The sequence below is a fragment of the Symphalangus syndactylus genome, chromosome 2, assembly GCF_028878055.3.
Source record: "Symphalangus syndactylus isolate Jambi chromosome 2, NHGRI_mSymSyn1-v2.1_pri, whole genome shotgun sequence".
Lineage (NCBI taxonomy): Eukaryota > Metazoa > Chordata > Mammalia > Primates > Hylobatidae > Symphalangus > Symphalangus syndactylus.
The window spans coordinates 82,585,157-82,612,314 of NC_072424.2; the positions used below are offsets into that span (position 1 = coordinate 82,585,157).

A 27,158-nucleotide genomic window follows, 5' to 3' on the forward strand; every position below is an offset into this window, starting at 1 on the left:
ATGGGTATATTCTTATTCAGTGTCTTACTTAGCATATGGCTATGATTTCTCTATTCATTTCCACATTGTTAACTACCTTTACTTTCAATCATAAATATACAAAAAGGACAATAAAATTTCATTTCAATATAAACATAACATTATGTGCAAACGCCTCAGTAAATGTTTATTATCTTTAGCAAATATTCCTGAAATCAGTTAGATAATAGGCTACCAATTTTTCCAAAAGTGTGCTAGATAATACCTTAGTTGTCACTAATTAACATATATTTGAATCAGTTATTTTCTTAATGAAAATTTCTATTAAAACAAGGGTCAACATTACTTCACATAATGGGTTAAGAAACATAAAATGATTCACAAATAAACACAAATGAAATACTCTACAAAAATACCATTAATCAGCAGGGGGAAACAATTTGTATTTGAAATCATCTTAAGAATTACCTTTTTAACAGTACAATAAATTCTAACTAATAACCAATACTCACTACCAATCCCAACAATGAGATATTTACAGGCCAAAAATGGCCATAAAAATAAGATTCTATAAAGCATTTGGAAGGTAGCACTGTAAGTGGTGAGAGAGCACAGTTTAGCAGAGTGATTTTTTAAAAACTGCTATTGTTTTGGTCATGGGTTCCTTTTCCCTACCCTGTTTCTCCTGTTCCACTAACCACCCCTGTCATTTTTAGAAGCTAGATTGGAACCTAGAATCTGCTATTTACTACTGAGGATATAAATCCAGGTTTATTTATTAGCTTGGCAAATCATTTAACTTCAATTTTTTTACACGTAAAATGGAGATAACATCTAAATTACAAAGTTACTGTAAGGTATAAATGAAATAATATATTTGAATGTTCCTTAGCTTAGTACCTGCTTAGTAAGTGATGGAGGTAAACTTAAAAACATAGATACATCAAAACATAAATGCTTTCTAATTACTGTGGAAGTATATACAATATGACAAATATTTAAGAAGAAAAAACAAGTTTTCTAATGTAGGAAAACAGGCTAAATGGTTTTATGGGGTACTTAAAATTATAACCATCATCACCTCTACTATATACTGGACCCCCTGCTTTGCATTTTACAGAATTATCTTATTTCACTCTCACAACTCAAAGATATTACCAGTTTCCAACAAAATAGAATAAAATCCAATAAAATCCTGATTAGACTGTAATTTCAACATAGAGATCTTGTCTGTTTTATTCATGATCACCTCACAGATGGCCTAATGGATGGTAAGCCCTCAAAAATATGTATTTGGCTAGGCGCATTGGCTCACGCCTGTAATCCCAGCACTTTGGGAGGCCGAGATGAGTGGATTGCCAGAGCTCAGGAGTTCAAGACCAGCCTAGGCAACATGGCAAAACCCCATCTCTACTAAAAATACAAAAAATTAGCCGGGCGTGGTGGTGCGTGCCTGTAATCCCAGCTACTTGGGAGGCTAAGGCAGGAGAATTGCTTGAACCTGGGAGGCAGAGGTCGCAGTGAGCCAAGACCGTGCTGCCTGGGCAACAGAGCGAGACTCTGTCTCAAAAAAAATAATTATATATATATGTGTGTGTGTGTGTGTGTGTATATATATATACACATATATACATATATACATATATACACACACACATATATACACACACACATATACACATATATACGCACACACATACATACGTACATATGTACACATACATATATACACGCACACATATACACACATATATACAAATATACACACACACATACATATATATGTGTGTGCACGTATATATATGTGCATATATATTCGATGGATGGGTAGATATTGAAGGTAAACTCTAAAAAGTTAGTTGCTAAGGTCACACAGTAAATGATGATGTCTGGATGTAAGCCTGAGTCTGGCTGACTCCAAGCCCATGCTTTTAATTAGTACATCTGAATCTTACAAGGGTTCCATGAAATACATGGATTACCGGGAATTAGTGAGAGCATTAGAAAGCTGGAATTCAATGACTGTTACAGACAGAGTCTATGAGTAGTCTCAAAGGTAGAAATAGAATAATTTTTAAAATGAACAAATGGTATATTGAGTAGAATTGCTGAAGAAAGACTAAATGGTTAAAAGAATGTAAGAAGGTGATCTTGGAATCATGAAGCATAAGGAACCTAGCAAAGGGCCTTTTAAGTAAACAGTACAGAACGTGATTCTGCTCTGAAATACATGAAATGTCCCAAAGAAGACTGAAACAAATGGCTAGAATAATAAATTTAATAATATAGCTGATTTAAAGAAGTAGCATGGTATTGGGTGGAAAAAATTTCAGTTGCAACTACAGAGATGGGAGAAGATCAGGACCTGTCAATCTACTAAGAGTGGAAGTAATTAGTAAAACGAACAATATGAAGGGGGAAGCATCCAAATTAGAAGGGGGTCAAATTTGCAGGCTAAGAAATAATAAGACAATAATCATTTCTCAGTGGCTGCTTATTCCTAATTGGGGTAGCCAGCCACACAGAAGGAAGTGTAGCTACAGGAAAACACTTTATATATAAATTCAAGTAATAAAAGGCATTAACTCCATGAACTTAGTGATGATAAAACTACAGGATCTTTTAGAAATAATAAAGAACTTAACTGACGGGGACAGTTCAGAGAAAAAAACTTTATAAGGAGTCATGAAAGTACACTGGAAGGTTAAACAGTAGCTTGTACCTAGTTTTATTAATTAGTGGTCAAGATTCCTGAACTTTCTCAATTCTTCTTCATGTACATTTACTTATATGTCTAGGTAAGTAATCATTTCACAAAATTCTAGACACATATGCCCAAATTCACTGAAGTATGCTCTATTTTTAGTCTCTTTATAGTCTCTTTAGAGAGACTAAAATCTCTTTAGCAATAGTTGATTACCCTGGTCCTTTCAAACAAAACAAACCAGAAGTCAGCAAATTTTTATAACATTGTTATCACTGACAAAAGGCATCCCGCAGAATAAACTACTCAGGAGGTGAAGCCAACAGATACTGCTACCTATTGATTTCCTCTTATTGCGAAACACTTACCTAAGCAGTTTATGACCATTTGTTGTAGCAACTTCAGCAAGGCTTGTTAGAATCTTTAGGTACTGGCTTTCACTTTGCTGAGACAAATGCTCCAGAACTTGCCGTAACTAAATTTTTCACAAATAAAAAAATGTGATTACATAGTAATCCATTAAATCTTACCAAACAATTAAGTACCTATTATGTATCTTAAAGCCAATTAGTCTAAATCAAGTCCTTTAGTTATTTTGTCTTGCATAAGTTTAAAAGCTAATATAGAGATATGATGATACATAATAAAATCTTTGTTGAAAATCACCCAGTACAAAACAATAGTAAATATAGATAGAATTTAAAAATCACCAAGTATAGTTTTGGAAATTTAATTCTAAACCTCTAAAATAAAAGAGAAATTTAAACTCTGCAATTTTTCTAAGACTAAAATTATCACAAACACATAGCTGAGTAAACTAGTGATTATCAATCATAATGATATTCCCCCACAGAGTCTTTTCCTCTTGCCATGGGAATATTATTGTTATTACTATTTTTTTTTTTTTAAAGACAGAGCATCACTGTATCGCCCAGGCTAGAGTGTAGTGGGCAGTGACATGATCTCGGCTCACTGCAGGCTCAACCTCCTGGGCTCAATCCCTCCTCCCAGCTCAGCCTCCCAAGCAGCTCAGACTACAGATGCATGCCACTACACTTAGCTAATTTTTGTAATTTTCTTTTTAAGAGACTGGGTCTTTGTTGCCCAAGCTAGTCTCAAACTCCTAGGCTCAAGCAATCCACCCACCTCGGCCTACCAAAGTGCTGGAATTACAGGCGTGAGATACCGCGCCCAGCCTATTCTAGTTATCTTAAGGAGAGACCAAAGACCTAGAGGGCAGAAGATTTATATGGCCAAATATTAGCAAAAACTATATTAATTATTATCTAATTCACACTTATCCTATAATGCAGATAAGCTAATTATTAAGATATATGTGACAATAAGCAAAATTACTAAGCTAAGCACATTTGTAAAATGTCATATATGCTGAGCAGGAATAAAGCTTCTTCATTTACAAGCTACTATCAAATACATTACCATGTTTTCTCGGAGGTCTTCACTCTGTGTCATTTGAATAATAGTCTGAAAAAGCCTCGGGTGATACTGAATTAATACTTCACAAGTCTCTCCATATCCACCCTAAAAACAAGACTTAAAATTATCCAGGTTTAAAAACAGTCCCTTTTAAAGTTCATATTCTTTACACAATAAAAATCTTTGCACCTACCCCTTCATTGAAAAAATAATAATTTTTACCATTCTAGTTTCTATTATAAAGATAAGGGGCTCAGAATATAAATGAAAAACACACCTGTACACATAAATCCAGAGGAGTTACTCCATTTTTATCTGGCAGATATTTGGCTCCTCGTAATAGTAGGATCTGTGCTGTATCTCTCTGACCATGACTGTGTGGAAATAGAAACAAGTTAAAAATACAATCTTTTTAAAGTCTTTCTCTATGAATTATGGATAGTTAATATGAGTCAATGGAAGAGTATCACTTTTAAAAATTAAGAGGATGTAAAACACATCTTCATAATCACAAAAACTTTTCTCAATGTTAAGCCATGCTTTCACTACGTAGACCAGAACATGACCTATTAAATTTTAGAATTGAATTTGTGTCACATTTCCTAAAATAAGTCATAATATTTTGGGGATAAGTAACTACTACTCAGGCTTCTGCTTTATTTTTTTCTTACATTCACTTCCTAATCCCTCTCTCCACCTTAACTTGACCATTTGCAACTTTAGCCTGACCTTCTTCCTACCACACACATCTAAGTCTCTAGGCTTCTTAATCCAAAAGAACTTCAAGAGTCAAAACAAGAGTACATTTTATGGCACACTTGTAAAACTTTGAAAAAAAAAATTAAAAGGAAGGAAGGAGAAAAGTAAAACCAATGTAAGAGAATCTGGGGAAAAAGGGAACATGAAGCGGGGTTATTAGCCAAAAATACTATCTAACTTTCTGTCTTCATTTTATCAACCCACTCAGTTTGGCTTCTGCAGATAGGTATTCATTCTGCTCTAGAATGAACTCTCCTATCCATATGCCTCATTCCCTGATTGCTCTCTTTCTTGTAGAAGTAGAATTGTGTAACTATCACTCCAGGGAAATTAATGTTAACGGCTGATTCTTAAGAAATGCCCAGGGCCAGGCATGGTGGCTCAAACCTGTAATCCCAGCACTTTGGAAGGCCAGGGTAGGTGGATCACCTGAGGTCAGGAGTTCCAGACCAGCCTGGCCAACATGGTGAAATCCTGTCTCTATTAAAAATACAAAATTAGCTGGGCGTGGTAGCAGGCGCCTGTAATCCCAGCTACTTGGGAGGCTAAGGCAGGAGAATCACTTGAACCCTGAACCCGGGAGGCAGAAGTTGCAGTGAGCCAAGAATGCCCCACTGCACTCCAGCCTGGGAGCAAAACCCTGTCTCAAAAAAAAAAAAAAAAAAAAAGAAAAGAAAGAAATGCCCAAATAAGTTGTACAGTTTGGAAGAGCATGAATCCAAAAAGAACTCTATAGATGAGAAAAGCAAGTAATCAAAGCACAGGGGAAACTAGAACTCAGGCACCTGGGCTTCTAGACCAATACCCTTTCCACAACTACATTACCTAAAGAGGCATGTCATTTCACAAAGAAAAACATTACACAGATTTCTCAGAAACTTAAAAAACAAAACACTATTCATTCTCTTTCACAAAATGGCACTGTATGAAGAATAATTTAAAACCAATTGGAATTAAAGTTTTAAAAAAAAAAAACTTAATAGTATCCTTAATAGTATCTAGTGCCAGAAAACCCTGCAAGAGTTATTATAGGTCTATCACTCTCTTGATACTTTATTATTATACTGATTATCTTCCTTAATACCAATAAGCCATAACTTAAGAATAATATCTAATTTATTCTAGAAAAATCAGAAAAGTAAATTAGCAATCCCTTTGAAAGCAACAATGATCAGCTTTACCGGCATCAAGCAAGAATTCCTCATCAAGCATCACTTGTCATTAAGCTCAAAGTGTTGGTCAAGATGTTATAAACAATAGCTAACAGTGGTTAATGTTTCATTTACACTGTTCCATTCTTTAACATGCCTAAAAATAGAGGCCAAGTGAAAAGCAACTAACTTGAGCTTAATTTATTTAGGGATATAGTGATACTTTTGCTAGTAGCCAAGGTTCTGAGGAATCCATCTTATAAAACTGCTGAGTTCAATTTTAATGATATCTCTTCTACAGTTCTTTAATATCCATGTGTCCAATTTTTTCCAATTAAATTGTAAACTTCTTGACAGTAGGCTTGTTCCATAGCACCAACCATGGCAGTTGTCTTATAACATGTACTCAATACATTCAATGAATTGTATTATAGGCTTTAACTTCAGACACCATTCATTTGACAAATAAGTATTAAAGACAACGCTGCACTATAGAAAATAACAAGAGACCTGAAACACAATTTATTTCGGATATACTAGGTAACAAGCATTATGCTGAATCCTCTGTGCAAAGTCTGACTTAATGCTGACACTGTTATAAGCATCGTTAAATTAAGCAAACAGGAGGCCACCAGCCTGAGACTGTCACTATACTTTTGAGTTCCTCTGTAACAAACTTCAACGTAACTTGGGAGTATATATTTTGCAACAAAGAGCAGTTTCAACGAATCAGATAGCCAATTCTTCACACCATGACCAAATTAGGCAAATACACACATAAGGGTAGCCAGTCAGGTGATTTCTCTACTTTGCTTCCATATTCAGCCTACAAAAGCTCATTACTTACAAATTGCTGGGAAGAGCTCTCTCCCCCGCTTCTGATTCTGAGTGCTGCCTGATTCATGAATCGTTTTTCATTTAAATAAACTTTAAATTTATTTTTTCTAAAATTTTTATTTTAACAGTATTCACCCAATTTTTCAGATGAGAAAACCATAGCTCTAGAGTATAATGGAGTTGCTCATGATGAGGAGTTACATGGCAGACCAGAATTTGAATCTGCATCAGTCTGACTCCAAAATCCTTCAATGATATCATGCTGCTCTAGCAAGATAAACAGAGATTGCCCTTTATGTTTTATGACCTTTAAAAGTAAACAATTTAGTCTCAAGACTCCCATTCCAAGATGGCCGAATATGAACAGCTCCAGTCTGCAGCTCCTACCATGATCAACACAGAAGACGGGTGATTTCTGCATTTCCAAAGGAGGTACCTGGTCGATCTCATTGGGACTGGTTGGACAGTAGGTGCAGCCCATGGAGGGTGAGCCAAAGTAGGGTGGGGTGTCGCCTCACTTGGGAAGCTCAAGGGGTCAGGGGATTTCCCTTCCTAGCCAAGGGAAGCCGTGACAGACTACCTGGAAAAACGGGACACTCCTGCCAAAATACTGCGCTTTTCCCAAGGTCTTAGTAAACAACACACCAGGAGATTCCATCCCGTGCCTGGCTCGGCAGGTCCCGTGCCCACAGAGACTTGCTCACTGCTAGCGCAGCAGTCTGAGATCATCCTGCCAGGCTGCATGCAGCCTGGTGGGGGTAGGGGCGTCTGCCATTACTGGGGCTTGAGTAGGTAAACAAAGCGACCCGGAAGCTCGAACTAGGTGGAGCCCACCGCAGCTCAGCAAGGCCTACTGCCCCCATAGACTCCACTTCTGTGGGCAGGGCATAGCTGAAAAAAAGGCAGCAGACAACTTCTGCAGACTTAAATGTCCCTGTCTGACAGCTCAGAAGAGAGCAGTGGTTCTCCCAGCACAGCCTTTGAGCTCTGAGAACGGACTGACTGCCTCCTCAAGTGGGTCCCTGACCCCTGTGTAGCCTAACTGGGAGACACCTCCTAGTAGGGGCCGACAGACACCTCATACAGGTAGGTGCCCCTCTGGGACGAAGCTTCCAGAGGAAGGAACAGGCAGCAATATTTGCTGTTCTGCAGCCTCTGCTGGTGATACCCAGGCAAACAGGGTCTGGAATGAACCTCCAGGAAACTCTAACAGACCTGCAGCTGAGTGACCTGACTGTTAGAAGGAAAACTAAGAAAGGAGTAGCATCAACATCAACAAAAAGGACATCCACACCAAAACTTAACCTGTAGGTAACCAACATCAAAGACCAAAGGTAGACAAAACCACAAAGAAGGGGAGAAACCAGACCAGAAAAGCTGAAAATTCTAAAAATCAGAGCACCTCTTCTCCTTCAACGGATCACAGCTCCTTGCCAGCAACAGAACAAAGTTGGATGGAGAATGACTTTGACGAGTTCACAGAAGTAGGCTTCAGAAGGCTGGTAATAGCAACTTCTCTGAGCTAAAGGAGGATGTTCTAACCCATCGCAAGGAAGCTAAAAACCTTGAAAAAAGGTTAGACGAATGGCTAACTGGAATAAACAGTGTAGAGAGACCTTAAATGACCTGATGGAGCTGAAAACCATGGCTAGAGAACTTCGTAAAGCATGCACAAGCTTCAATAGCCGATTCAATCAAGTGGAAGAAAGGATATCAGTGATTGAAGATCAAATTAATGAAATAAAGTGAAAAGACAAGATTAGAGAAAAAAAGAGTAAAAAGAAACGAACAAAGCCTCCAAGAAATATGGGACTATGTGAAAAGACCAAATCTATGTTTGATTGGTGTACCTGAAAGTAACAGGGAGAGTGGAACCAAGTTGGAAAACACTCTTTAGGATATTATCCAGAACTTCCCCAACCTAGCAAGGCAGGCCAACATTCAAATTCAGGAAGTACAGAGAACGCCACAAAGATGCTCCTCAAGTAGAGCAACCTCAAGACACATAATTGTCAGATTTATCAAGGTTGAAATGAAGGAAAAAATATTAAGGGCAGTCAGAGAGAAAGGTCAGGTTACCCACAAAGGGAAGCCCATCAGACTAACAGTGGATCTCTCAGCAGAAACTCTACAAGCCAGAAGAGAGTGGGGGCTAATATTTGACATTTTTAAAGAAAAGAATTTTCAACTCAGAATTTCATATCCAGCCAAACTAAGCTTCATAAGTGAAGGAGAAATAAAATCCTTTACAGACATGTAAATGCTGAGAGATTTTGTCACCACCAGGCCTGCCTTACAAGAGCTCCTCCTGAAGGAAGCACTAAACATGGAAAGGAACAACCAGTACCAGCCACGGCAAAAACATGCCAAACTGTAAAGACCATCAACGCTATGAAGAAACTGCATCAATTAACAGGCAAAATAACCAGCTAACATAATGACAGGATCAAATTCACACATAACAATATTAACCTTAAATGTAAATGGACTAAATGCCCCAATTAAAAGACAGATGGGTAAATTAGATAAAGAGTCAAGACGCATCAGTGTGCTGTATTCAGGAGACCCATCTCACATGGAGAAACACACATAGGCTCAAAATAAAGGGATGGAGGAAGATCTACCAAGCAAATGAAAAGCCAAAAAAAAAAAAAAAAAAGCAGGGGTTGCAATCCGGGTCTCTGATAAAACAGACGTTAGACCAAAGAAGATCAAAACAGACAAGGAAGGACATTACATAATGGTAAAGGGATCAATGCAACAAGAAAAGCTAACTATCCTAAATATATATGCACTCAACACAGGAGCACCCAGACTCATAAAGCAAGTCCTTAGAGACATACAAAGAGACTTAGACTCCCACACAATAATAATGGGAGACTTAAACACACCACTGTCAATAACAGACAGATCAACATGACAGAAGGGTAACAAGGATATCCAGGAATTGAACTCAGCTCTGGACCAAGTGGACCTAACAGACATCTACAGAACTCTCCACCCCAAATCAACAGAATATACATTGTTCTCAGCACGACATCGCACTTATTCTAAAATTGACCACATAATTGGAAGTAAAGCACTCCTCAACAAATGTAAAAGAACAAAAATCACAAACTGTCTCTCAGAGCACAGTGCAATCAAACTAGAACTCAGGATTAAGAAACTCATTCAAAACTGCACAACTACATGGAAACTGAACAACCTGCTCCTGAATGACTATTGGGTAAATAATGAAATGAAGGCAGAAATAAAGATGTTCTTTGAAACCAATGAGAACAAAGACACAACGTATCAGAATCTCTGGGACACATTTAAAGCAGTGTGTAGAGGGAAATTTATAGCACTAAATGCCCACAAGAGAAAGCAGGAAAGATCTAAAATCGACACCCTAACAGCACAATTAAAAGAACTAGAGAAGCAAGAGCAAACCCATTCAAAAGCTAGCAGAAGGCAAGAAATAACTAAGATCAGAGCAGAACTGAAGGAGACAGAGACATAAAAAACCCTTCAAAAAAATCAATGAATCCAGGAGCTGGTTTTCTGAACACAGCAACAAAAAATAGCTAGACTGCTAGCAAGACTAATAAAGAAGAAGAGAGAGAAGAATCAAACAGACACAATAAGAAGTGATAAAGGGGGTATCACCACCAATCCTACAGAAATACAAACTACCATCAGAGAATACTATAAACACCTCTATGCAAATAAACTAGAAAATCTAGAAGAAATGAATAAATTCCTGGACACATACACCCTCCCAAGACTAAACCAGGAAGAAGTTGAATCTCTGAATAGACCAATAACAGGCTCTGAAATTGAGGCAATAATTAATAGCTTACCAACCAAAGAAAGTCCAGGAACAGACGGATTCACAGCCAAATTCTACCAGAGGTACAAAGAGGAGCTGGTACCATTCCTCTGAATGGCTGGTACCATTCCTTCTGAAACTATTCCAATCAATAGAAAAAGAGGGAATCCTCCCTAACTCATTTTATGAGGCCAGCATCATCCTGATACCAAAGCCTGGCAGAGACACAACAAAAAAAGAGAATTTTAGACCAATATCCTTGATGAACATCGGTGCAACAATCCTCAATAAAACACCGGAAAACCAAATCCAGCAGCACATTAAAAAGCTTATCCACCAATCAAGTTGGCTTCATCCCTGGGATACAAGGCTGGCTCAACATATGCAAATCAATAAACGCAATCCATCACATAAACAGAACCAACAGCAAAAACCACATGATTATCTCAATAGATGCAGAAAAGGCCTTTGACAAAATTCAACAGCCCTTCATGCTAAAAGCTCTCAATAAACTAGGTATTGATGGAACATATATCAAAATAATAAGAGCTATTTATGACAAACCCACAGTCAATATCATACCGAATGGGCAAAAACTGGAAGCATTCCCTTTGAAAACTGGCACAAGACAAGGATGCTGTCTCTCACCACTCCTATTCAATGCAGTGTTGGAAGTTCTGGCCAGGGCAATCAGGCAAGAGAAAGAAATAACAGTATTCAATTAGGAAAACAGGAAGTCAAATTGTCCCTGTTTGCAGATGACATGATTGTATATCTAGAAAACCCCATCGTCTCAGCCCAAAATTCCGTAAGCTGATAAGCAACTTCAGCAAAGTCTCAGGATACAAAATCAATGTGCAAAAATCACAAGCATTCTTATATACCAATAACAGACAGAGAGCCAAATCATGAGTGAACTTCCATTCACAATTGCTTCAAAGAGAATAAAATACCTAGAAATCCAACTAACAAGGGATGTGACTTCAAGGAGAACTACAAACCACTGCTCAACGAAATAGAAGAGGACACAAACAAATGGAAGAACATTCCATGCTCATGGATAGGAAGAATCAATATCGTGAAAATGGCCATACTGCCCAAGGTAATTTATAGATTCAATGCCATCCCCATCAAGCGACCAATGACTTTCTTCACAGAATTGGAAAAAACTACTTTAAAATTCATATGGAAACAAAAAAGAGCCGCATTGCCAAGACAATCCTAAGCAAAAAGAACAAAGCTGGAGGCATCATGCTACCTGACTTCAAACTGTACTACAAGGCTACAGCAACCAAAACAGCGTGGTAATCGTACTAAAACAGAGATATAGACCAATGGAACAGAACAGAGCCCTCAGAAGTAATGCCACACATCTACAACCACCTGATCTTTGACAAACCTGACAACAAGAAATAGGGAAAGGATTCCCTATTTAATAAATGGTGCTGGGAAAACTGGCTAGCCATATGTAGAAAGCTGAAACTGGATCCCTTCCTTACACCTTATACAAAAATTAATTCAGGATGGATTAAAAACTTAAATGTAAGACCTAAAGCCATAAAAACCCTAGAAGAAAACCTAGGCAGTACCATTCAGGACATAGGCATGGGCAAAGACTTCATGACTAAAACACCAAAAGCAACGGCAACAAAAGCCAAAATAGACAAATGGAATCTAATTAAACTAAAGAGTTTCTGCACAGCAAAAGAAACCACCATCAGAGTGAACAGGCAACCTACAGAATGGGAGAAAATTTTTGCAATCTACTCATCTGACAAAGGGCTAATATCCAGAATCTACAAAGAACTCAAACAAATTTACAAGAAAAAAACAAACAACCCCATCAAAATTGGGCAAAGGATATGAACAGACACTTCTCAAAAGAAGAAATTTATGCAACCAACAGACACATGAAAAAATGCTCATCATCACTGGTCATTAGAGAAATGCAAATCAAAACCACAATGAGATACTATCTCACGCCAGTTAGAATGACGATCATTAAAAAGTCAGGAAACAACAGATGCTGGAGAGGATGTGGAGAAACAGGAACGCTTTTACACTGTTGGTGGGAGTATAAATTAGTTCAATCGTTGTGGAAGACAGTATGGTGATTCCTCCAGGATCTAGAACTAGAAATACCATTTGACCCAGCCATCCCATTACTGGGTATATACCCAAAGGATTATAAATCATGCTACTATAAAGACACATGGACATGTATGTTTATTGCGGCACTATTCACAATAGCAAAGACTTGCAACCAACCCAAATGTCCATCAATGATAGACTGGATTAAGAAAATGTGGCACATATACACCATGGAATACTATGCAGCCATAAAAAAGGAGGAGTTCATGTCCTTTGCAGGGACATGGATAAAGCTGGAAACCATCATTCTCAGCAAACTATCACAAGGACACAAAACCAAACACCGTATGTTCTCACTCATAGGTAGGAACTAAACAATGAGAACACTTGGACACAGGACGGGGAACATCACACACCAGGGCTTGTCGGGAGGTCAGGGGGCTGGGGGAGGGATAGCATTAGGAGAAGCACCTAATGTAAATGACGAGCTGATGGGTGCAGCAAACCAACATGGCACATGTATACCTATGTAACAAACCTGCATGTTGTGCACATGTACCCTGGAACTTAAAAGTATAATAAAAAAAAACAATTAGTACTCAAAAAATTATGGTATCATACACAGGAGGATATGTGCTATGAGAACAATGGACTGGGGATCAGACAGGATGAACAGACAAGATCACCATGTATAAGCAGGACAATGTTTAATACACAAGGTAAATAATAAAGCCTCAAAATAACTCTGTACCATATATAACTAAAAAGGATAATCAGCATGAAGAAAAAGAAATACTACTATAACATTTTCAGAAAGCTGGAGTAATTTCTAAAACTACACAGAAATCTCATTTATGATCAGTTGGCATTTCATTTCAAAAACAGATTAAGGGCCAGGTGTCGTGGCTCACATCTGTAATCTCAGCACTTTGGGAGGCTTAGATGGGACAATCACTTGAGGCCAGGCGTTCAAGACCCGCTTGGACAACATACCTTGACTTTATTAAAAATAAAAATTAAAAAATTAGTTCCGTGTGGTGGTGCACATCTATAGTCCCAGCTACTTGGGAGGCTGAGATGAGAGAATTGCTTGACCCAAGGAGTTGGAGGTTGCGGTGAGTTATGAACACGCCACTGCACTCCAGCCTGGGTGGCAGAACAAGACCCTGTCTCTAAAAACTAGTAATTTAAAATAAGAATAAATTTTAAAATAGATTTAAAAACAATAAATAGCTAATAACATATAAAATCTGCACAATGCAGTTAGGGACTCAAGTGCCTCACCTGTAATTCAATTACAATGATCCTCTTTCAGACTGCTCAGAGTGCTGCATAAAAGATTTTTCAGTTTAAATAACTAAAAAAAATTACTCAACAAATAATCATTCTTTATAAATGAAGTTAATTGTTTTTGAGGCAGTCTCAATTTTTTAATATTGATTGAGATAATACTCTCTTCAAGAAATTGCCAATGTATTTTATGAAAACTAAGAAGTCAACAAAAATTTAACTAATAAGAAACTTGTGGTGGCTCCTAAAGCACTTAGATCTGATTTCTCAAACACTTTCAGCCCCCTAACTTTGGACTCTTTCATCCTTATAAATTTGAGAATTTGGCGTAAGTGTAAATAGTCCAGACAGTTGTAATATTATTGGGGATGGCTTATGAAACAGATCATATTTTCTAAAGGTCCATTCCTATGCTGAAAGTTTACAATTTTAAGTGTAAGAAGTCTTTTTTTTTTTTTTTGAGATGGAGTCTCATTCTGTCACCCAGGCTGGAGTGCAGTGGTGCAATCTCGGCTCACTGCAACCTCCGCCTCCTGGGTTCAAGTGATTCTCCTGCCTCAGCCTCCAGACTAGCTGGGACTACAGGCGCATGCCACAACGCCCAGCTAATTTTTGTATTTTTAGTAGAGACGGGGTTTCACCATGTTGGCCAGGATGGTCTTGATCTCTTGACTTCGTGATCCACCCGCCTCAGCCTCCCAAAGTGCTGGGATTACAGGTGTGAGCTACTGTGCCTGGCCCAGTCTGAGAACTCTTTTATATGGCTACTTTGATTTTGAATACTCTAATTTAAACGAGTTGCTTCACAGTAGCTACAAATCCACGTTCTAAATCTTAGCCCTTTCTGACTCTAGTAGAGACCTCTAAAACTCTGTTAACATCTTACTAATTTACTGTATCCATACAGCTCTAACCAAATCTTGCTTTTCCTAATACAATAAAAGTTATCTACAAACACAGAAAATACCTGAAAACCATTATACATCCCAACCTTTATTTGAAGAACCCAGTCGAAGGAACTGGGAACATAAGGATTGAATATAAAATCAATCTAATAATTTCAGGATTTGAAATACTGGTAGAAGTCATATAAAAGACTTAAAAACAAAGGTGTGTAAAGATGGCAGGGGCAAAAAAATCAATGCGTGCCTATATTTTACATGACAGAAGGAATGAGTTCATTAGTTATATAGTTTACATGAGTTATGATGTCCTGTCCAGAGTATCCAGAGAAGAAAACTGGCTGGAAAACCCTTTCTATCATAATTTTAGGTCAAAATCCATCTGAAAAAGACTCACAGAAACACTACATTATAAAACAGTGCTCAGGGCCAGGCATGGTGGCTCATGTCTGTAATCCCAGCACTTTGGGAGGCTGAGACAGCCAGAACACCTGAGGTCGGGAGTTCGAGACCAGCCCAGGCAACATGGCAAAACCCCATCTCTATTAAAATATAAAAATTAGCTGGGTGTGGTGGCGCATGCCTGTAATGCCAGTTACTCGAGAGGCAGAGGCAGGAGAATCGCATGAAGGCAGGAAGCGGAGATTGCAGTGAGCCAAGATCACGCCACTGCACTCCAGCCTGGGCAACAGATTGAGGATCTGTGTCAAAAATTAAAAAAAAAAAACAGTGCTCAGAATTAGACAAGAAACAAAAGAAACCCCTGTAGAGCAATTAAATTAAATGAGGACAACACGACTTTATGCTCACTGAAGAGTGAAAGAAGTATGTCAGAACTTAGTGAGCACCTATCAACTACTAAGTGTTGAATACTCTGCAGCATGCTTCACAGAGGCCATCACATTTAATCTTCACAATAATCTCACCAGGCAGATATCAGCACTTCCATTTCACAAACAAACAAAACTTCAGGGATCAAGAATTTTGACTAATGTTGTATAGCTCTGGTGCTGGGATATGAACCTGCCTACACAAACTAGGTTCTTTCCCCTGTATCTTAATACCATTCTAAATTTAATTGCAAAATTCAAATACAAAGAAAATAGTTTCAGTAGTTGACCCTTGAATATATTATATCTAGTAATACTTCTCAACCAATAAAAACTATATATTCCATTTAACCTTTATCTTAGAGCCCTATAATTTGTCCTGGGGGTTAATTTGTTCTATTTCCTATATTCCTTTCCCTTTCATTTATGAGAAATAACACATTGGGAATAACTTATATTTTTAATTTATACCTGTATCAAGATATCACAAGTAAAATTAAAAGTGTGCCTGCAGAAGAACCATGTTCCATATCTATTATTCTTCTACAACAATGATTTTTTGGTTTTACATTTCATCACAGACTTGCTTAACCATACTTGTTCAAAAAGATCTAATATTTGCTACATTAAAACTAAATGATGGGAATACAGTACCAGGAGAAAGTATTTCTTCAAAATCCTTCTGCCATATCCCTAAGCTCAGACTAACTATAGGGATATCCCAGTTCTGCACAACACTAACATATCTCTATTTTAACTATTATAAATGGCATTGTTTTTTATAAGATATTTTTCATAGTGATGCATTCATTCAAAAACATCTACTACGCATCTAAGTGCAAAACACTGTACTACACTTTGGACATAAAATGGTAAACAAAATAAACACTATTCTTGCTTTCATTGAGTTTTTAGGCATGTAGGGGAGACAGACTATAAGCAAGTAAATAAACAACTACAAAATAGGAAGTGCTATGAAGGAAATGACTGTGATACTGCGATCAAAAATCTGGGGAACGACCTGCTTAGATTGGTCAGGAACTGCCTTCCTAAAAAGTAACTTAATTAAGCAGTAACATGAATAAGAAACAGTCAGCCCTGTAAAAAGCCTAGGGAAGAACATTTCAGGCAAAACAAATACCATGTAGAAAAGCCTGCTGAAAAGAGTTGGTTGCATTTAAGGAACGCAAAGAGAATCACTGTGGTTCAAGTACAGTGAGCTAAACAGGAGTGAAATCATGGAGGTCTCACAGGCCAAGGTAGAACTTGAATTATATTTAAAATGTAACAACGAGGCACTGAAAAGTTTTATATACAAGACTTGAACACAAAGTGACAAGAGCCGATTCTTTTTTTTTTTTTTTTTAAGATCACTTTGCTGAGGAAAGAAGAGATTGGAGGGAAACAACATAGGAATCAGGGAGACCAGTGAAGAGATTACTGCAGTACTCTAGGCAAAAGTTAACAACATTAAGGTGGTTTTGGTTGAGTTAGAAGTTCAGATTCCAAACATATACTGAAGATAGAATTTATAGAACTTACTAATAAATTCCAAGTTCACAAAGAGAGAGAGAGAGAAATAAAAAATAGCCTAATTATTTCTAATTTAAACAACTGAGAGGATAAGGTTTCTATTGATTAAGATGAGGAAAAACTGGGGGAAATGTTTGAGGAGGAAAATCTGAAGCTGTATTTTGACATGTTAATATCTGAGATTCTGCGGTACTTCTAAGTGATGATGTTAATCAGGCAGATGGACATTCAAATCTGGAGCTTCAAAAAAAGGTCTGATCTAAAGATAACCCTTCAAGATACGATATGATTACAGGGAATCAAATGATGATATTATTCATAAATTCAGGACACTATGGAAGGAACTGGTTTTCTAGCCAAGCAACCAAATCATACATATAATGTAGGAAAATGGCTGGAATCAGAAAGATCTGGAAGTCTAGAAACCCAAAAGTCCCTGAATTCTAATACAGGGTTGTTAAATAGATGATCTGAATCGGTCTCATCAAAGGAACATCAGAGACCCCCAACAAGAAGCTAAACAAGAAAAAAAGCACGTCTTTCAACCTAAAACCAACTTCCAATAAAATGATATAAAACAGAAAAAAAGAAGAAGAGAGGAGCTTTCTGGAGAGCTCTATATCGGAATATGAAGGCCTAAATAAATATAATAATTCATATAATTTAAATAAAAAAGAATCACTATAGTGTTCTGTGAACTGATGCTAACTGCAAACTACATTTACATAATATATAATATATAGGTGTGTATATATTTTTATATATGTGTGTGGGTGTGGGTGTGACAGCATGTGTATAATTATACTGTTAGCTCCTTAGGGACTAGAGTTTATTTATTACTGCATTACACACCTACAACAATGCATGACACAGTGAGTGTTAACTAAACATTTGCTGGATACATTAATGAATAAGTGAACAAAATGTACACGTCAAGAAAATGAACCAATATAGAAATACAAAAATAACTTAATGTATAACAATATCTAACAAGACTGACTCAAGATTTTTTTTTGGTTATAGATACAGAGAAAGAAAAGACATGGCTCTGGATCAAGATATATTCCAACAGCTTATCCCACTGGAAAAGACCTGGTTACATAACACAGTAAACGACGGGAATTACCAGATTACTGATTTATCTTTTGTTAATAAGTACTTGGTCTAAAATTGAAGTAATCAAGCAAATCAAAAGCTCCACATGTAACATAAAAGCAATGGCAAATAAATATAACAGAAAATACTTTTCCTCATACAGTTAAGTAATAGAACCATAATGCTTCAACTTAAAAGAGAGATTATACTTCCTCTTAAAAGAGAGCACAGTATTTGTGGGAAAATGAGAGCTTTGGAAAATACACAGAAATGTGTGTGTCTAGAAATAGAGTATATATACATCTGGAAATATATATATTTCTTTATATATATATATATATATATGAGTATATATAGCATCTAGAAATATAAAATATCATACCTGCAAGCAAAGTACAATGGAGTTGCTCCTGATACATTTGGCCTGTTAATATCAGCACCACTGTCTAGCAAGCATTGCACTGTCTGAGGGGGAAAAAAATAATTAAAAGTAAAGCCAGAGGAATCAAACAAAAGATACGATTACCACAATTCTAATCCATATAAGGAAAGTTCTTCCCACATCTTGAAGCTTTACATAGGAACTGAGTGGGCACGTGACAATTACTATGGCTGAGCAAATTCAACTTTTTATAAGCTCTAAGTTTCTCAGGCACAACACAATATATGTGGAATTATCAATGTAAAAGAAACTGGGTTAATATGGAAGTCTTTAGAGCAGCACTGTATCAAAAGTAGTCAGTAGTCACATATAGCTACCAAGTACTTGAAATGTGGCTAGTACAGCTAAGGAACTAAAATTTTAATTGTATTTAATTGTAGGTCATTTGAATCTAAATAGCCACATGTGGCTAGTGAATTGGACCCTATTGCTTTAGATACTTGAATTTAAATTGCTTTAAATACCAGAATTTTTCACCTCTAAAAAAATAAGCACCAGAATAATAACTTTCCCAAAGTCAAGAGCATAATTATTAAAATGTAAAATTTTAAAAAGCTAAGAAGTCTTTTTGCTATTAACAGTAGCATATACAGGCTCAATTTCACTGATTGCCATTAATACATACTTAGTCTCCTAAGCTCTACTCCTCCAATCATTTGACTCATACTAAGAGAGAGAACACTAATATAAAATCTTAAAAATATATATCTGTTGATAAAGGACAGGACAGGGCCCAGCTGAAAACCTTTAAAAAAAAATGTTATGGTTTTATTCCTAAAATCCTCATTTCAGTTTTTCCTGCAAAAAGGAAGAAAACGTAAAAACATAAAACATGAGGCAATAGGTGGCTTGAGGCCAGTAGTTTGAGACCAGTTTAGTCTACATAGTGAGACCCCATTTTTACAAAAACATTAAAAAATGAGCTAGTCATGGTAGCACATCATAGTAGTAGGCCTAGCTACTCAGGAGGCTGAGGCCGGAGGATCATTTGAGCCCAGGAGTTCAAGGCTACTATGAATTATACCACTGCACTCCAGCCTGGGCAACAGAGCAAGAACCCACGTCTAAAAAAAAAATAAAATAGTTTGAAATTAGATACTTATTACTTCTGGATTTAACCTATCTGTTCATCGTTTTTGCTGCTTTTAAACAAAGTACAATGTCAGTAAAATAATAAAACTAAACACCCAAAGGAAGAACAAGAAAGAAAACAGCGTACTGGATAAGTCAGTAAGTTTTGGAAAGATAGCAAGCAAATGGAGAAATAGTAACTGACTTAGCAGATCAAAGAAAGCTGAAGTCTAACTGCCCACAAATGGGGATTCTAACAATAAGCAACTAAATTCTTACTACAGAACACACACATTAAGAAAACAAAAAAGGAATAGAGGAATTGGAAGTACCAGGTACCTTGGAATATAGGAATGGTTATGTAGAGCTAAAAATAGGAGGAATAGTTGAAAGTCAATAAAAGAAACAGACTCTCCCCTAGGACCTTTCTTCCCATCCCATCCAGTTAGTTACTATCCCTCTTTATACTGTCTCAGAAGATGGGAAGTTTATTCTCTGCACAAAGTGAACAGGGAGGCTCTGGACTGGGAGACAAGACACACAGGTAGAGCAAAGATGAGGAGCCATCGTGAAAACAACAAATTAAGTGAAAACCTCCAGCCTCCATGTTCCAACTAGGCTCCCAGAAATCCAGCAGGCAGGCTTAAAAACCTCAAGTAGAAGGAATTAAAAGCTTCCTCTCAAGACTGGCATCAGAAAAGAATCTTACAGATATTGGCATTAGAAAGTCCCCAGTGAAACAGCTCAGTTCAGCCAGACATAGTGGCTCATGCCTGTAATTCTAAGACTTTGGAAAACCAAGGTGGAAAGATCATTTGAGGCCAGGAGTTCAAGACCAGCCTGGGCAATTTAGAGAGATCCCATTTCCACAACAAAATTTTAAAATTAGCCAGGCATGGTGCTGCATGCAAGACACTATCTGTAAAGCAAGACCCTATCTGTAAAAAGAAATAAAAATTAAAAATAAAGAAACAGCCCAATTCGGGACAATGGCTCTATAGCAGTCGTCCCCAACCAAGGTTAAATTTTCCCCTGGGAACATGAGGCAACTTTTTTATTTTTATGACCGGGGAAGGGAAAATGCTATTGGCAGCTAGTGGGTAGTGGTCAGGGATGCAGCTAAATATCCTAAAATTCAGATGACAGCCCCCACAACAAAGAATTATCAGATCCAAAATATCAAGTGTTGAGACTGAGAAACATTGGTGTACAGTCAAACCAAGTAGTCAACAAACTCAACTCATGTACACAACGCTTCCAGCCAACATTTGAGTGCCTCACCATTACACATGAATGAACAGACAATATTTAAAATACAACTGAAGTAGGCCTCTAACCTGAAAAACAAAAATTACAACAAACCGAAAAATGAAACTCAGAATAACAAAGTAAAGGGAACCAAAGAAAACAAGAAAAATTAGAAAAGTAACTGATAACCTCAAACAGAAAAGAATTATACTATGGAATGATAAAAAGGATGTTGGGTAGAAAATATTCAGGGAATGAGAAATCAAAAATACAAAGCAATAAATAAAAATTCAACAGAAGTTTAAAAAGAAAATGTTCAGGAATTCTACAAAGTAGAATAAAAAGACAAAGTAGAAAATAGGAAAGATGAGAAAATTTGTGAATCAAGGGAGACATACTGCAGAAAATAAGAAAAAAGAAAAGAAAGTGGGTGAGGGACCAAAGGGGAATAACCAAGAAATAATACCAAAAAAGTTCCCAGAACTGAAAGACATCAGGTGCCAGGTTTAAAAGGCTCAACAAGTGTCTAGTCTATTAAATTAAAAGACCTTCAACAAGGCATGTCAAAGGAAATTTCATGATAACATCAGGGATAAAAGATTCCAGAGATAAACAGAAATCATGTGGGCATTAAACTTCTCAACAGCAACACAGAAATCTAAAAGGCAAAAAGCTTTCAAAATTGTAAGATAAATTACTCTATATGCAGAATTCTATAGCCAACTACACTATTATTCAAATAGATGGTTATAAATAAAAAACATGTTTAACTACTTTATAAGATTTTTTAAATTACCTTCAATGCACCTTTTCTCAAGAAGCTACTGAAGCATATCCTCCTCCAAAGAAAGAGAATAAACCATAATAGAAGATATGGAATCCAGAATATGGAGATCAAACATGGAAGAGACACTAAGATTATTTCTAGGTTTAGAGGGTGATATGGTTTGGATTTGTGTCCCTGCCAAAATCTCCTGTTGAATTGGAGGAGGGACCTGGTGAGAGGTGACCGGAGCATGGGGGCAGATTTCCCCCTTGCTGCTCTCATGAGATCTCATGGTTTAAAAGTGTGTGGCACATCCCCCCTCATGCTCTTTCTCTCTCTCCTGCCACCATGTGAAGAAGGTGCTTGCTTTCCACCCTTTGCCTTCCACCAGGATTGTAAGTTTCCTGAGGCCTCACAGTCATGCTTCCTGTTAAGCCAGCAGAACTCTGAGTCAATTAAAGGTCTTTTCTTCACAAATTACTCAGTCTCAAGCAGTTCTTTATATCAGCGTGAAAAATTGACTAATACAGAAAATTGGTACCAGGAGTGGGACAATCCTATAAAGACACTTGAAAATGTGGAAGCGACTTTGGAACTGGGTAAGGGGCAGAGGTTGGAACAGTTTGGAGGGCTCTGAAGAAGACAGTAAGATGTGGGAAAGTTTGGAACTTCCTAGAGACTTGTTGAATGGTTTTGATCAAACTGCTGATAGTGATATCAACAATGACGTCCAGACTGAGGTGCTCTCAGACAGAGATGAGGAACTTACTGGCAACTGGAGTAAAGATCACTCTTGCTATGCTTTAGCAAAAAGAAACTGGAGCATTTTGTCCCTGCCCTAGAGATCTGTGAAACTTTAAACTTGAAAGAGATGAATTAGGGTATCTGGTGGAAGAAATTTCTTTTTTTTTTTTTTTTTTTGTTTTGAGACAAAGTCTCACTCTGTCTCCCAGGCTGGAGTGTAATGGCATGATCTCAGCTCACTGCAACCTCCACCTCCCAGGTTCCAGTGATTCTCGCGCCTCCCAAGTAGCTGGGATTATAGGCATGTGCCACCACACCCAGCTAATTTTTTCTGTTTTTAGTAGAAATGGGGTCTCACCCTGTTGGCCAGGCTGGTCCTGAAGTCCTCACCTCAAGTGAATCCACCCACCTTGGCCTCCTAAAGTGCTGGGATTACAGGCGTGACTCAGCATGCCCAGACTATGGTGGAAGAAATTTCTAACCAGCAAAGCATTCAACATGTGACCTGGCTTATTCTGAAAGCATTCACTTACACGCATTCACAAAGAGATGGTTTGAAATTGGAATATGTTTAAAAGGGAAACAGAGGGCCAGGCACAGTGGCTCACGCCTGTAATCCCAGCACTATGGGAGGCTGAGACGGGCGGATCACCTGAGGTCAGGAGTTTGAGACCAGCTTGGCCAATATGGTGAAACCCCACCTCTACTATAAATACAAAAATTAGCCAGGCGTGGTGGCAGGGACCTGTAATTCCAGCTATTCAGGGGGCTGAGGCAGGAGAATTGCTTGGACCCAGGAGGCAGAGATTGCAGTGAGCCGAGATCACCGCACTGCACTCCAGCCTGAGCAACAAGAGGAAAACCACAACCTAAAAGAAAAAAAAAAAGGAAACAGAACACAAAGTCTGGAAAATGTGCAGCCTGACCATGCAGTAGAAAACAAAAACCCATTTTCTGGGGAGAAATTCAAGCCAGCTGCAGAAGTGTACATAAGTAACAAGGAGCTGAATGTTAATAAACAAGACAACAGGAAAAATGTCTCCAGGGCATGTCAGAGACCTTCACTGCAGCCCCACACATCAGAGGCCTGGAGGCCTAGGAGGGAAAATGGCTTCACAGGCCGGACCCAGGGCCCCACTGCTCTGTGCAGCTTCGGGACGTAGTGCTCTGCGTCCCAGATGCTCCAGCTCCAGCTCCAGCCATGGCTAACAGGGGCCAAGGTACAGCGCAGGCCACTGCTTTAGAGGGTGCAAGCCCAAGCCTTGAAGCTTCCACGTGGTGTTGGGCCTGAAGGTGTGCAGAAGGCAAGAGATGAGGTTTTGGAACCTCTGCCTAGATTTCAGAGGATGTAGGGAAATGCCTGGCTGTCCAGGAAGAAGTCTGCTGCAGGAGTAGAGCCCTCATGGAGAACCTCTACTAGGGCAGTGCAGATGGGAAATGTGGAGTTAGAACCCTCCACACGGAGCACTGCCTAGTAGAGCTGTGAGAAGAGGGCCACCACCCTCCAGACCCAAGAATAGGAGACCCACTGACAGCTTGCATAGTGCACCTGAAAAAGCCACAGGTACTCAATGTCAGCCTGTGGAAGCAGTCTAGGGAGCTGTACCCTGCTGAGCCACAGGGTTGGAGCTATCCAAGGCCTCAGGATCCCAACCCATGCATCGGTGTGCCCTGGATATGAGATATGGAGTCGAAGGAAATTATTTTGGAGCTTTAAGATTTAATGACAGCCCTGCTAGGTTTCAGACTTGCATGGGGCCTGTAGCCTTTGTGTTTTGGCCAATTTCTCCCACTTGGAGCACTCACTCAATGCCTGTACCCCCACTGTATCGTGGAAGTAACTAACTTGTTTTTGATTTTACAGGCTCACAGGCAGAAGGGACTTACCTGTCTCAGATAAGACTTTGAACTGTGGACTTCTGAGTTAATGCTGAAATTAGTTAAGACTGGAGGACTGTTGAGAAGGGATAATTGTATTTTCCAATACGAGAAGAACATGAAATTTGGGAGGGGTTAGGAGTGGAATGATATGGTTTGGATTTGTGTCCCCGTCAAATCTCATGTCAGATTGGAAGAGGGGTCTGGGGGGAGGTGACTGGATCATGGGGGCAAATTTCTCCCTTGCTGCCCTTGTGATAGTGAATGAGTTCTCACAAGACCTGTAGGTTTAAAAGTGTGGCACTTCCCCCTCACATACACTCTCTCTCTCCTGCTGCCATGTGAAGAAGCTGCCTGATTCCCCTTCACTTTCTACCATGATTGTAAGTTTCCTGAGGCCTTCCAGTCATGTTTCGTGTTAAGCCTGCAGAACTGTGAGTCAATTAAAATTCTTCTTCATAACTCAGGTAGTGCTTTATATCAGGCGAACATGAATTAATATAGAGGAGAAAGAAAGATGGAACTGACAAACTATCTAATGAATCTGTCTTTGTAGAAGAGAGTATGAAGAGATATTTTATGGGAGCATACAGATAAAGAAATGCTGATTCATACAAAGAAAATTGAGCAAACCCAATTATTAACTTCAAGAAAAATAGTCATCCTCAAAAAAGAACATTATTACAGTTCACTACTTGACTGAGCAGTAAATAATACTTTCTTAACTATATATAACCAATATTGTCTAATCAAAACTTATAAATCATCATTTACCATAACAAGAAATGATTAAATAGTATCTAAAAGTCATAAACTGAGAAAGAGCCATGGAAGCTTATTATTTGGAAATACATATTAAAGGAAAAGTTTAGAAAGTTGAAAATTGTTGCCTCTGGTGATCATGACTTAACAAAGAGGAAGGGTGGTTTAAGGGACTAGCATTCTTATCAGAAGATTTTAATACTAATAAAATATTTTTAAGACATAGTATTCACATGTCTATTTAAATTTACTTCTACCCAACATGAATTCTATAATCTATGTAATAAAAACACTGTTATATAAAACTATATTATAATCTATGTAATTCCTCTAAACTGAAAACAAGTAGTCAAGTATAGCTTTCAAATATAAGAGAAACAAGTATTTTGGTCACTATTTTATAAGAGAAGGACTACGTGGGCCTTCTAATCATGGCTTTCCTCTGATCATTGACCTAGAAGTTGTGTCTGTAAGGTCCCAAAATAGGAGTGAGATGGAGAGTAGCAAGTGTTCACTACTGTTATAGAAATTATAGAAAATAAGCCTGCCAACCAAAAAAAGCCCAGGACCAGATGAATTCACAGCTGAATTCCACCAGATATACAAAGAAAAGCTGCTACCATTCCCATTCAAACTATTCCAAAAAATTGAGAAGGGACTATTCCCTAACTCATTCTATGAAGCCAGCATTATCCTGACACCAAAACCTGGCAGAGATACAAAAAAAAAAAGAAAATGTCAGACCAATACCCTTGATGAAATTGATGCAAAAATCCCTAACAAAAACACTGGCAAGCAGAATCCAGCAGCACATCAAAAAGCTTATACACCATAATCAAGTAGGCTTCAACCTAAGGATTAAAGGTTGGTTCAACATACACAAATCAATAAATGTGATTCAGCACATAAGCAGAACTAAAGACAAAAACCACATGATTATCTCAACAGATGCAGAAAAGGCTTTTGATAAAATTCAACATCCATTTGTGTTTAAAAAAAAAAACTCTCAAAAAACTAGGTATTGAAGGAACATACCTCAAAATAATATGAACCATCTATGACAAACTCACAGCCAGTATCATAATGAATGGGCGAAAGCTGGAAGCATTACCTTGAAAACCAACATGAGACAAGGATGCCGTCTCTCACCACCCCTATTCAACACAGTATTGGAGGTTGTCGACAAGGCAATCAGGCAAGAGAAAAAAACAAAAGGCCAAACAAATAGGAAGAAAAGAAGTCAAACTATCCCTGTTTGCAGATGACATAACACTATATTTGGAAAATATCACAGTTTCAGCCCAAAAGCTTCTTAAGCCAATTAACAACCTCAACAAAGTCTCAGAATACAAAATCAACGTGGAAAAATCACTAGCATTCCTATACACCAAGAGTCAAGCTGAGAGCCAAGTCAAGAATGAACTCCCATTCACAACTGCCACAAAAAGAATAAAAAACCTAGGAATACAACTAAGTAGGGAGGTGAAAGATCTCTACAAGGAGAACTACAAACCACTGATCAAAGATATCAGAGATGACACAAACAAATGGAAAAACATCCCATGCTCATGGACAGAAGAATCAGTATCAATAAAACGGCTACACTAACCAAAGCAATTTATATAGATTCAATGCTATTCCTATTAAACTACAATTGATGTTCTTCACAGAACTAGAGAAAACTATTTTAAAACTCATATGGAACCAAAAAAGAGCCCAAATAGACAAGGCAATCCTAAGCAGAAACAAAAGTTGGAGGCATCACACCACCCAACTTAAAACTATACTACAGGGATATAGTGAGCAAAACAGTATGGTACTGGTACAA

At 37.9% G+C, this 27,158-nt stretch overlaps 1 protein-coding gene across 12 annotated transcripts in view; it reads right to left on the minus strand.

Annotated features, from left to right (window-relative positions):
• HACE1 (HECT domain and ankyrin repeat containing E3 ubiquitin protein ligase 1) overlaps positions 1-27,158 on the minus strand; it is a 127,570-nt gene that overhangs the window by 59,658 nt on the left and 40,754 nt on the right. For 7 of the 12 annotated variants that reach the window (XR_008653598.2, XM_055260004.2, XM_055259995.2 and 4 more), the window contains 4 exons: positions 18,802-18,884; positions 4,398-4,494; positions 4,124-4,225; positions 3,052-3,158 (listed from right to left, as the gene is read on the minus strand). Coding sequence is in view for 11 of the 12 variants with exons in the window: in XM_055260004.2 (XP_055115979.1) it covers positions 3,052-3,158; positions 4,124-4,225; positions 4,398-4,494; positions 18,802-18,884 (389 nt within the window). In the remaining variant the exon portion in view is untranslated. The remainder of the gene's footprint in view (positions 1-3,051; positions 3,159-4,123; positions 4,226-4,397; positions 4,495-18,801; positions 18,885-27,158) is intronic. The other 5 variants (XM_055260030.2, XM_063619956.1, XM_055260110.2 and 2 more) reach the window with 1 other exon arrangement.